General features: G+C 31.9%; 1 protein-coding gene across 3 annotated transcripts; it reads right to left on the bottom strand.

Moving 5' to 3' along the window:
- Positions 1-27: 27 nt before the first annotated feature.
- LOC137823182 (serine carboxypeptidase-like 11) lies at positions 28-12,774 on the bottom strand. 3 transcript variants are annotated; one of them, XM_068628342.2, is made up of 18 exons: positions 12,349-12,774; positions 11,860-11,982; positions 11,509-11,787; positions 11,050-11,154; positions 7,560-7,837; positions 7,337-7,482; positions 7,145-7,221; positions 6,935-7,057; positions 6,718-6,820; positions 6,537-6,574; positions 4,925-5,023; positions 4,740-4,826; positions 1,468-1,623; positions 1,301-1,372; positions 1,039-1,157; positions 832-945; positions 595-640; positions 28-283 (listed from the first exon to the last, which is right to left on the bottom strand). In XM_068628342.2, the coding sequence occupies exons 5-18, from the start codon at positions 7,781-7,783 to the stop codon at positions 200-202; spliced, it is 1,488 nt and encodes a 495-aa protein (XP_068484443.2). In that variant the 5' UTR covers positions 7,784-7,837; positions 11,050-11,154; positions 11,509-11,787; positions 11,860-11,982; positions 12,349-12,774; the 3' UTR covers positions 28-199. The 3 variants fall into 3 exon arrangements, with proteins under 3 accessions (XP_068484443.2, XP_068484444.2, XP_090150856.1); XM_068628343.2 differs by having other exon boundaries at positions 11,050-11,145; XM_090294730.1 differs by lacking the exons at positions 11,860-11,982; positions 12,349-12,774 and having other exon boundaries at positions 11,050-11,151; positions 11,509-11,622.
- Between the last annotated feature and the right edge of the window lie 569 nt (positions 12,775-13,343).

Here is a 13,343-nt window from a genome sequence, read left to right as displayed (position 1 = left end):
ATTTATGACTAACTCACAACTATAATATGGTAATAGAAAGAAGCATCATATTTTATTTTCGTGATTCTTCAAAATAAAAGCATTACTCCAGAGTTATTGAATACCTACCTCTATATTTAGAAGGTATTATATTGTTTTTGGGTTCATAAAGACACATTTAATAGTGAACCAGTAGAATGCAATATGCCTAATTGGGTGCTTACAAAGCCCTCTTAGATATCCATCGAGTGTACATGGCAAAACATTCTTCAGGTTTGTTCATCGGAGCTATGTGGCTTCCACCCTGAAATTATTTCAGTAAAAAATAATAGAATAAAGAATTAGTAAAAGACTCACACACCATATCATTCTCAGTGCAAGGTTGTAACAGTTTTCAAAAGAATTCCACAATTCAAACCACATTCTAGAGTTCATTAACCCTAATTATCAACAACTGTATATTACTAAAATTGTGGGTAAAAGGTGTCTATCAATCACAGGTGGACTTAACCATTCAAAATTACTTGCCTCAAATAAGATCCAATAAATATAATGTCAAATTCAGCTATATTGAATAAACTCAATAAGTGTAAGAAGGGGAATATGAATACTTGCCTTCACAGTTGCAAATGTCATTTGATTAGAGTAACTCCTTGTGTATCTGCATGTAGAAAACACAATATTAACTGCATAATTTAATTATTTTTTCATAGATTAAGCATGGTTACTACATAACTACAGTTAGTGGAATACCACATTTATCATCTTGGTCTGCATGGTATTGTTGGAAGACAATAACCTAACAGACTGGGTTCAAATATTCGGTAAGAGAAGAAAAAGTTAGCAAAATACCCTGCAACTTGGCCATTTGTATGCCATGGCCTCCAATCATCCACAATGGAGTAGTTTAAAGACCTTATCCATGCTTGAGTTGACAAGAAAGGAACAGCCATGTCATGATCACCACTGTTATTTGCCACAAGAAACTTGAATTATAGTTAATTTGTGGTATACTTTTACCTTATGCAATTTATAAAAACATAGAGAAGGAACATTGACCTGTATATCAGTGAACGATAGCCTTTTCTACTAAGATTTACGTGATATTCAAAGCTGCTTAAGATATCATACTTGAAAGGTATATCACTGGGACAACGACGCCATGTTCCTATACTTCCCTGCAACACATGCATTTGTAATTCTTATTTCACTAACCAAAGACAAATACAGGAAAAATTGTTAAGAACAAGTTCATATCTGACTTATTTTGACTACAAGTTTGGAGTAATTTGGTTGGATTAGAAATAGAAACATTGCTAACCTCGCGAATATGAAGTGCAGTTCGAACATTATGATCATTTGCCCAATAACCGCATAGGAATTCCTCATAACTCTAATGGTGGAAAGGGAATAAACATGATTGCATAAAGATAGAAAGGAAACAGTAATTAGAGAATATATATGATTGAATAAAGGCATGAAGATTACCGAACAGTTGAAGGGTGGTAATTTGAGATGCGTTTTGAGGAAATTCTTCCTAGGAAATTTCTTAAGTAGGGATCTTCTCAAAGATGTTTCCTTATTACCCCTATCCCTCTCACACAAAGGCTCCAAAATATTGTACACAAAAATTCCTGATAAAAGCTGTGGCAATAGAACTGTTAAATTGGATACATATTTCTAAAAGTTTAAGAAAAGAAAAATATATATAGAAACAAAGAGATTGTGTTAGAAAGCCAAGTAATAGAAATCCAGAAACTACAATTAGAAGGCTAGGTAGTTCTAAAAGTTTAAAAAAAATCTAGAATCATCTAGAAAATTATAAAAGTGACTTATCAAACATATATAAATAGGCAATGCTAGTAACATGAAAAATAATTATAAACTTCTCCATATCAATCATCTTTTAAAGCTATCCTCTATATATAGCTTCAACATGTTGCACTAAAATTGTCTTTTAAACTCACATAACAAAACAATTAGCTTTTCGGTCCTAAAATTCTAATAATGGTACCGAACTTAAGTTTGGTCATTTAGAGGGTGTAGATATAATACCCAACTAGATTCTTTCCAAATCAAATTCTTAACCCATGGTTACCCAACTACTTCAAAATTCCTACTATATTTCCAAAAAAATGTCTTAACCCTCACACCTCCTAACCTCCTTCCTATTCCTGTACTTGAGGAGGTGTTGTGCAAAGATGGTTTTGAAAAAGCTTCTTTTAGACTTGCACCACCACATCAAGCAGCAAATTGAAAGGAAGGTAGACAAGTATGCTGAGCATGCCAACAAAGGGCGCAAGGCATTGATCTTTGAATCCGGGGATTGGGTTTGGCTCCACTTGAGGAAGGATAGATTCCCTACTCATAGGAAGTCCAAACATATGCCACGTGGTGATGATCCTTTTCAGGTCATCAAGAAGATTAATGACAATGCATATGAGTTGGATCTGCCTGATACGTACTTGGGTAGTGATTCTTTTAATATCAGTGATCTAACTCATTTCTCTACAAGTCTTCCAAATTCGTGGACGAATTCCCTCCCACCCGAGGAGCATGGTGAGGAGGGCACCTACTACCCAAGCCCAACCCATGACCACATCACCCACCATACCTCAGAGGATTACTAGAAGTAGAAACAAACTTTGGGTACTGAGCATCATTTGGTTTCCCTTTTTGTAATTTCCTTAGAGTAGGTCTATATAGCATAAATAGGAGGTGAAGATATAAGAATGGGCCTAGGAGAAGTCCATTAGGGTAGGAAGGAAACCCTAGCTTCTAGAATGATGCATAAGGTGCGGCTTTGACTAAAGTCCACCCTAGAAACCGCACCACTTTTCCCTTTCCCCTTCTACCCTCATTTCTTGTTTTCCAAGGCTCCTCATCCTATAAATAGGAGGCCTCCCTCATTTTATTAACAAGTTGAATGAAATAGAGAAAAGTTACTCTACACATTTTTGTGTGAATAATTAGTGAGGCTTGTCCTCTTAGTCTTAGTCTTATCTTGTGAGTGTGAGAGCTCTCAAGTGGCGACATCTTTCACTTATCTTGAAGTCATTTCACCATCCAAGTGACGTGCTCACCATCTCAAAACCATTCCTCATAAGCTTCCATTTCCTTCATCTTTTCCTTCCATTTCCATTCCATTCTATTCATAAACATGTTCTTATTTTTGCTTCCTTGAATTACATTCGGTCATTTCTTTTGTTCTTATGTTACTTGTTTAATTCCGCACCATATTTGTCATCATCTTCACCATTTAATTGTGTTTTCCTTTTGCCTTTGTGACATAAACTTTCACATCTACTTAACCACTTGGTTAAGTTAATGTCCAGTGAGGATTTTCCTTAAGTTTTCACTCTTATTTGTTAAACAATCTCAATTCTAATTCTAAAAGTGTCACCTAAATGAACAATCTTAAAATCAACTCACATCATCCATGGTCTATACAAATTTTCCTTCACTTATTCTCGGATATATTTTCACTAGATAAAATTATAATTATTGGAACATTAAAACAAAGACATTTTTTAACTCAAGATCTATGGGAGATTATCGAACATGGCTTCATTTCTCCTACATATACTTTTACACTAATAATTAGGTCTTATATATATTTTTTACAACAAGTGGTGGATGCAATATTTTCAAGAATAATGGATAACACAAGTGACAAAGAGACTTAAAACACACTTTACGAGGAATTTTAAAAAACTGTAAAGGTTTCAAACTCTAAGAGGTAAGTTTGAGTTAATAAATATGAAAGAGTATAAGACCCTTAAAAATTGTTATTCTAGAACTAAAGAATTAGTTAGTCACATAAGGGAAAAATATTCTTGATAAGAATATTATTGAGAAAATTGTAAATTTTATCCTCCATAACATGATGCAATCATAATAATGATTAGTAAATTAAGGTATATGTCCTTCTTATTAGTGATAGAAATAATAGGCATTAAAAAATTAATCAACAGTTGAAGTAGAGTACATGGTAGTTGCAAAAACTATAAGTCAAGAAATATAGCATAGAGGAATACTTGATGAAATGGGAGAACAATAAGATGACTTTGTTATCATCTACTATGATAACAAGCAGCTATAGCAATGACAAAGAAACCAGTCCATCATAAAAAAATAATTCACATCACTATTAAATATCACTTCATCACAGAGTTATAAGCAAATATGAAAACTCAACTTGAGTACTATGGAGCAAAAGATGAAGTTGCCAACATATTTACCAAGGCACTACCAAGAGTCAAGTTTGATCAATTACGTTTCGTGTTTGGAGTTGTCTAAATTTTGCATCAAGTAGGGGTGTTAAATTTGATACAAATTTCTTAAAATTACAGGAAAAGAAAAATCTAAAAACAATGAGATTATGTTAGAAAGACATGTATGTAATAGATAACTCCAGAAATTATAACTACAAGTCTAGATAATTGTAGAATGGGTGGATTAAGAAATATGAATAGGCAATGACATATTTATTGTAACATACATGAAAATCAATATAAACTCTTCCAAATTATCCAACATCTCCAAAGCTTCCTTCCACAAGTTATATTTACTATATTGCTACTCACTCCACTAAACTTTTCTTCTAAACTCACATAACAAAATAACTACCTTTTTTTTTTGTCTCTCTTAAAATTCTAATAGGAATAATAGTTGACCTTGTGATTTCTTATTATTTAACTAGAAATTCTAGTCAGCAAAATATGGCAAGAAAAGAAGGGACAAAAAAAGAGATTGCATACCTCATTGAACGACTCCATATCTCGATGGCACGGTAAATTTTTGGGGTCTACGTTGATGTAATCTCCTTTACAACTTCTTTGTAGTGACTATTCACGAAGTAAAGGAGTTTCTTAGTCTTTGACTCTTGTTTCTTGGGTGCCATCCTTAAGAATTCAAATTGATGAATTAAAGGAAATTAAATCACCTCATATAGTTCATCAGAAATAAGTCCCATTCCATGAGCAAAGGGGATTCTAAAATTTTTTTCACTCCTAGTTGTAAATCCATTCCCTAAGAGGTATCCCTGAAGAAAAAAAAACACTTCATTGTCAATACAGAAATTATTAAATAAAAAATCATTTTATGCAACCTTCTATTATTAAAAATAAAAATTCATGCAACCTTCTAGTTGGGTTTTAAATCCTATGGATTTTATGAGGTTGATTCTGTAATGTTGGATAGTATTGGTCTGGTAACCTCTTTACTAAACTGGTAGGTAGGCGTTTTAATTGGAGTTTATTGTCAGGTATTTATGTATATGGGTTGGACTGCCCATAAAGTGGTTCCTATTTATTTATTTATTTTATTGCTGATAAAAAAAATTATTAAAAAAAAAAGTTGTAAATTTATTGTGCATGTCCAATTTTAGTTTTTTTTTAAGAATCTTATTTCCAACTTTTGCATGTTACGTGTACGAAAATCAAGTAGGGAATGCATGAAATTTTGTTATTATAAAAAAATATACGTTCCTATAAATTAATGCTAAATTAATGCATGAGTTTAATTATTTTTTTATGACCATGTAATTGTTTAGACCTTAGAAAGTATAATCATCTAATCATTCTAACATGCCTTTTTTGAAAGCTTAAAGATTTATAAGATCATTCACTACTTATTTAAAGTATCATGACATACAATATTATAGACCATATGTATTCTTAACATGAATTTACACAATAATCAAGCCGTAATGATAAAATATTTTCTAGATTAAAGTCAAAGTGCATGAAAATCTATTTCCAATGTTTTTATTATCATGTTTGAAAATTTTTTATAACAAATAATCAAATAATCTTTTCTCATTCCTATGACAACGTCTTAATTTAAAATACATGTTTATGGATCCAATGATAATTAGTGAAAGCCACACACCACTCTTTTAAACCTGTATATTTTCTCAAATGGAAGTTCATATTTACTATATGTAAGGTTCAACTCTCGAATGTTCTTTACGTTAAAGTACACTTTATTTTTAAAAACGTTTTATATAAAATTGTATTTTAAAAATGTTTTAAATTTTAAAGTAAGTAAAAGAATGTTGGTAAATACTATATTTTAATTTTAAGTTTAAAGATATAAATAATTTAGAAGGAGGTATTTGATTTAATGTGTGTAGGTAGAAACACCTGGTTGAACTAAAGTAAGAAATAGGGTTGGAGTATTTATTAATTTTTTATTTAGTGATAAAAAAATATCTTTTCAAAAACATTGGTGTTAAGAAGGTTTTGAAAAAAAAATAACTTTACCCTATAAGGGATTGTTATTTCTTAGGAAAGCATTTTAAACCTTTTTTATAATGGAAGTATTTTCTTTTTAAAGTCATTCTCTTTAATATTTTTTTTTTATATTCTTGTGGCCGATTATGAAGATTTTTTTCCTGCTATTCTAAATCTCCATTTTAATTTAACTTTTGTTAATTCCATCATAATATTATAATTTTTAAATCATAGACTCTTAATTTTTCTCATGACATCTTTGCACATACATTACAATTCTAATATAAAATACATCATAAAAAAATAGTTTAAAATGCTAACCTGGAGATTTATCCATGGTTGAACCCCTTTTTCATTTCCTGAAAACAATGGAACTTGCTAATAGATACACTTTCAACATAGTTATATCAAGCTATTGTAATCAATGACCATAATCACATTTCAGCTGTCACTAATTAATGGCCTAGTGAGTGTTACATCGAATAACTTACTAACATTCTACCTTGTGCAATTTCTTGAACAATTGCTGGAACGGGAATGCCAGAGTATGAATCACCAGCAATGTAAACTTCATTTGACAAAAACTTTGGATGATCAACTAGCCACTACAAACATGAAGCATGATTGTAATTGACTAACAAATGTAGCTGCAAACAAAACTAAAAACAAAGAAAAACCAAGGATTGTGGAATAAAAAGCAATAAAATTTGGATGAATACCTTCCTTAGAAATTGATGGGCTTGATGAACTAATAAGGTGTCACTTCTTTCAGCAGCAAGCTCTGTTCTGGCATAAGTAAAGCCTGTGTTAACAGGCAAGTCCACAAATATAATGCTACTAACCTATCAAGAGGACCAAAAACATAAGAAAAAATGTATTTCAAAAGAAAAACACTAAAAATATATTAACAAAGAATCATGGAGTCCCACCTTCGTCCATGATTGAGTCCTGGAGATCAAATTGGGCGTGCTCCCATTATACTCCTCGTGTTTTAATGCAACTGGACCTGCATCACCCAAATACAGTAAACATGCTTGCATCTTCATATGTTCAAAGGTAAAAATAAATTACATTTCACAAATCAGTTTTATTAAATTTAAAGTTCATTCTTCAATATTTACCTATTTCAAGAAAAAGGCCAGCAAGGGATGAACAACCTGGGCCACCACTGAGCCAAAGCATGAGAGGGTCGTCCTTGGGATTGTTCTCTGACTCAATGAAGTAGTAAAATGTCTGCACATCCTCTGATTCACCCACTCCCACATACCTATTATACCATCACTTTCAACCAAATACTCTTAAAACAATGTAGGGTTGGTAGTTAGTAGCAAGACTTTAACTTACCCAGTTTCAAGAACAAAAGGAAGGGATCCAGGGAATCCTGGAAGGAACTTCACAGTGGAGGCACAAGATGCAGGATGAAAGGAACAGTGTGATAAGAGAAGTAAGGAAAGTATAAGTCCATAGTGAACCACACCATAAGAAGAAGAAGTGAGATTCAAACTTGAGTTCATCTTTCCCATTTTCAATGCTCTTCTCTTCTCACCCTTTTCTCTCATCATTTCCATGCTTTATGTCAGGAGCTAGCTTGCACTTGTTTTCTTGGTGACCCTTGGATTAATCTAAACAGTAAAACTGACATGTTATTGTTGCCCCCACTCCTCATTTCAATAATTCTACATGGTGTCAGGCATCATACTCATAATCAAACAGACATGAAATGTCAGAGATACATATAAGTTAAAAAAATACATAACTTTTTTATACAGACGCGTTTTATTTGAATTATATCGGTTTTTTAAATCAAATCTGATTTTTTATCAATCTAATGCATGCGTAGAAGATAGATTCTTCAAAATTTTAGTCCAAAAGATTTTTTATTTACGCAGTTTTCAGGATTTTGATTGAGTTTTAGTTGTCATTTAATTGGAAGGAAGTCTTTAATAGCATGTAACCTTGTTCGGAAAAATGAAAAGAAGGTTGTGATTTGACTTTAAAATTATGTAAATGAATAATTTTAAAAAAAATTATATAAATTGGAAAATCGTCAAATTGCATGCGACGACGTTGAATATAAAAACAGTGATGTCTTATGAGTCAATTTATAATATAATTTTTTACAATTCTAGATAATCTTAGTTAAGCATATTCGTATACGGTTACTTATGTTTTATGGATAATATGAACGATGAGAAACATGTTAGATTTCAGCAAAGTCTAAGTTTAGACATTATTATTCACACTATTAAAGGTTTTATTAGACTATAAGGTAATGTTTCGAAAGGATTAATGCATAATGATATGTTGAACTTTTTGTTTTTGTAGTTTTTTTGGGTTTAGGATTAATTGTAGAAAAGATTTTTCTATTATTCAAGTTATTTGACAAGTGACAAACGTGAATTGGGTTAAGTCAACACCGATGTTGCTAAATGGTGTCACGGGTATGCAGTTTGTGGTAGTATTTTTAGAGATAACCGGGATTAGTACATTGACAGCTTGGAGTTCAAAAATCTCATTGAGATTATAGATTTTGGCTATCAAGCATTCTTGGGATGCTGGCTATAGGTGTGTTTGGTTCGAGTATGATTCTTTTTTCTTTCTTTTTGTCATGTTTTTCTCCTTCTTTGATTGTTTCCTACACTACAAGAAAAATTGTTATTACATACAATATTAATCCGTATGTAAGACACTAAATATGCATGTAAAACATAGTTACGTATGGATTATATACAAATTGTATGTTAAACTTGTTGGGTCTATTAGTGTCTAAGTTCAAGAGGGGAGGGGTGAATTGAGCTTATAAAATTTTCGCAAGAACACACAATTTTCAGTATACCAGAGGCAAAAAGAACAGATTGTTTTTACATGAAACAGATTGATTCTTCAGAGCAGTCTAGCACAGTCAGATCAGCTGAATATTATGAGGATGAAGGATACAGCTATGCTTAGAAATCAAACAAATTTACTCAACACAAGGTTTTAAGGAGAATGATTCTTTCTCAGATTTTAATGAATAAACAGTTTGTTTACAGATCACTTAAACCATCATATACAACTGCCTTGTTTGTGATTAGAAATCTTTAACAAATCAGGAAGAACAGTTTTAACTTAAAATCAGAATTAACAGATTCAATTTCAAAAGAACAGATTTAGTTCTTGACAGAATTAAGCAAAACCAGAAATGAGTGCAGGGATGAGAAGAAAAGGCACACAAGTTTTTATATTGGTTCACTCATACAGAGCTACGTCCAGTCTCACCTTACCCCAAGGTGGAATCCACTAAAAACAGTGTCAAACACTTACAAACACAGCAGTTCTTGAACACTATAAGAACAACACAACCAAAGCTGAAAAACCCTATTTCAGCACACCTTGCACTCCAAGAAACCCTATCAAGGAGTGACTAACACTTACACCTTTACAAACCAGAATAAAGGAAAGATTACACCTGAAAAGAAGATGCAAGAACTCAAAACCAGTAGTTCAATTTGCTGCAGAACTGCACCAGCACCTTCACCAAGATCAAAGATTTCCTAGAACAAGCACACAAAAACTCTTTGGAAAACCTTTCAAAAATCTTTCAATCCTTCTTCTCACATTGAAAATGTTTGATCTCTGTCAAAAACGTAGTTGCTCAGCACGCTTTCATGTGAGAGAAGCTTTTCTTTATATAGAAAACAGTTGCTAACTTCTTTTCAAAAAAACAGTTGAAAAGCAGTTATGAAAACAACAGATTCATTTTTGAACTTAACAGATTTATTTTGTGAAAATCGCCAACTCAGCTAACTGAAATAACTGTCTGAGTTGTACCTTTGGTCCCCTAACTAACTTGTGAAAAACCTTTCAGCTGACCAAAGAAAAAACTTGTTCTTTCACACAGAAACAGATCAAAAGATAACAATCAGGCCAGCTCAGCTTTAACTGAAATAACGAACTAAGCTTTTCCAGTGGTGCCCTAACAGAATTTTAGAAAAGCCTTTTAACAGAGAAGAAATAAACCGATTCTTTCTCCATAAAACAAATTTATTTTTGTACTGATTTAAATCTTTTAAGAGCACTTTTAAAAGCTTTTCAAAAACCATTTAACAACATCATGTGCTTGATTTAGACTTGGTTAGGCATCTAGGATGGATCATACAGCAAAAGGCAACCTTACACAATTACAAGCCTACATACAAGATCATTTAAACCTATTACAAACTTCAAAGCAAACTAGCTATTTTTCTACATCAAACACACACAACACTAGGTAGAGAAGAGACTTCATCCATCTTCAACAAAACTGTCGTAGGTAATTGTTACATACAGATTCAGAATTCGTTTGTAACTCTAATTTTGTTTTTGTTTTTTTGCAAATTTAAAAGTATTCAAAACCTTTTTTTTCAAGACCTGAATATACTCAAAAGCATTCAGAAACATATATTAATCAAAATTCAGACCTGACCCAATATTAAAAAGCATGATAGAATACTAATTCCAAATGTTCAAAATATCCAAATGTATTTGATTCAAACCAAAGAAAACATCTAATAAAAAGAAATTCAAGACATTACAAAGTTTTTAAGAAACTAATAATTATTATAATGTTGAGCAAGAGAGTTGTGTTGCTCATCATGATTACTATCATGTTGCACTTGATCATTATCTTGCATCCGATTCTCTTGAGTATTTGACTACTGAAAAATATGTTGTGTCAAATTAGTAATTCATGAAAGGATTGAAATATAAGATCATGAAAGGATTGAAATCGGTAATTCATGTGTCAAGTATGCTCTTCACTTGTTGATAAGTCGTTGTCTAAGTTCAACAATTTCTTATAAATAAACTTTCTTACTAGAAGATGCTTGTGTTTGTTGTAGGTAACGATCAACATAGTCGTCCTGACAACCGAAATGTTCAACCTTGTACACCCGTCCCTTGTACCTTCCACCTGCAACTTCTAACCAACAATTATTTCTCAATCTTTCCTCCTCAGCAGGATCTAATGGAGTAAATATCGAGGTACACATAGATGGTGACTGAGATAATGCTCAAGAAAATCTACTTTCAAAATCTTTTTGTTCAAATAATAAATATGTTTTTATAAAATAATAATAGTAACTAATATACATGTACAAAAAAGTTGAAAAAAACTAACATGTGTTTGTCTCGATCTATCATCAACAAAATCCCCTCTACTCTTACGTATATGTATTTGTTGAAACACTTCATCAACATGGAATAAAACGTTTTATAAATTAAGGAGGTAATAATTAATCACAGATTACTAAAAAAAATTATAGGGAAGTCATACCAAACGAATCTTGTGTTCATGCACGCTAATGAATCTTCTGGTGTGTAAACATCCACCTTTTTCAGATAAATGATTCTTTTTAGCTATATCACATTTTGATCGACACACAGACATGTTCCACACTTTCCAGGAGGCGGTTCAGACACTATTTTGAATCCATTATGATCGTTTACCTTCTTGGCACTCCATTTTAAACATCTTTGAAAGGGTGTGAGAATCCTTTGAATGAAAAAATTTCTTAACTTGTTCCTCATCCTCAACCCTCCATGTGACCTTCCTCTGCAAAACAACAAAAATCATTACTCAAATTGTAAAATATAAGCATTTTCAAAGGGAATAAAAAATAAGTACCTTAAAACGTTGAAAAAATAGATCCCGATCAGCCTTTAGGATAACCATGTTAGCCACGGCTCACCAAATTGTTGCTTAATGGTGGCAATGATGTCCTTTGATTCAATTTTTTGTGAATAAAACCTAAATACGAAAACAAAATTAGTCAAAATTGTAAGACAATAATAGTAAATTATATAAATTGAAATCTATTATTTTCTTACCCTCCCTCAATAGGCTTAATCAGAGGGCGATCACCAACTGAGAGGACCTCCTCCTCTAAATACATTTTTTTTAATTCAGTACACAATGTTGATTTATAAAACGAATGCTTTTATCCCATAATAGATATCTACTTGACATTCAAAAGTAAAATGAAAAAAGAATTTTAAATGAGTACAAAAGCTCGGGACTTAAATTTCAATTAGACAAGCGTTTCGTTGGATTCTTGTAAACAAATCTAAACCTACTAAAGATTATCCAACAACAAGGACAGAAAAATGTTAATACCTTTGTCATCACTCTATCAATGAAGCCCCACATGCCTTCTTTGACTCACCACTATTTCAAGCCGCCACAACGGGCCGATTAGTTTGAAGCGCTCCACCAGAATGAGGCTTCAATAACACTTAGGGTAAGCACAACTTTCGATTGGGTATTTCGGATACGCTTTTCGAACTAAAGATTGCATATTTTGGAACTAGAGAACGAGGATTTCAGAGTTTGATTTCAGAACTCCTCACGATTTTGATTTCCATTAGGGCTTCGATTTGGGCAATGGGTTTCGATTTTGAAACTAAGTTTGGGTTTTGGATTTGGGAAATGGCTTTGAGAACAAGGTTGGAGTGGGATTTCTCAATGCAGTGTGATTTCTCAATGCAGTGCGATTTCATATAAGGTTCACGGTTTTGCGTCTTCTAGCATACGAACTTTCACATATCTAGAAAACACTTAATATTTTTTTAATTCTTTTTTAATTCCGTACGGATAAAATCAGTATCTAATTATTCCTAACTTTTTTAATTTCATAAGTAATAATTTAATATAATCTATATGTAACTATTCTTGTTTCATGGAGCCAAAATTACATACTGATAAAATTCGTATATAATCACTTTTGGCTTACATACAAAAAATTTAGTATGTAACATTTATTTATGTACTTAATTAAATTCGTATTTAATATATAAATTTGAATCTATATGTAATAATCAAAATGTAAATAAGCAATTTCTTGTAGTGCACTACAAAAAAAAAATCAATATTATCTACAGATTTTTATTCATAGATTTGAATCCATAAGTAAATTCAACATTACCTACAACTATTACCTATGGATAACATTACCAACAGATATTACTCATAGATATGAATATGTAGGTAAATTCAACATAACCTACCAACTATTACTCATAAATCTTTATTACCTATCAGCTATTACCCATAAATCTATATTACCTACCAACTATTATCCACATATCTCTATTACCTACCAACTATTATCC

This window comes from Phaseolus vulgaris, chromosome 9 (genome assembly GCF_051622355.1).
Source record: "Phaseolus vulgaris cultivar YP4 chromosome 9, ASM5162235v1, whole genome shotgun sequence".
In the NCBI taxonomy this organism is placed as follows: domain Eukaryota; kingdom Viridiplantae; phylum Streptophyta; class Magnoliopsida; order Fabales; family Fabaceae; genus Phaseolus; species Phaseolus vulgaris.
This window is presented reverse-complemented; position numbering and strand designations above follow the sequence as displayed.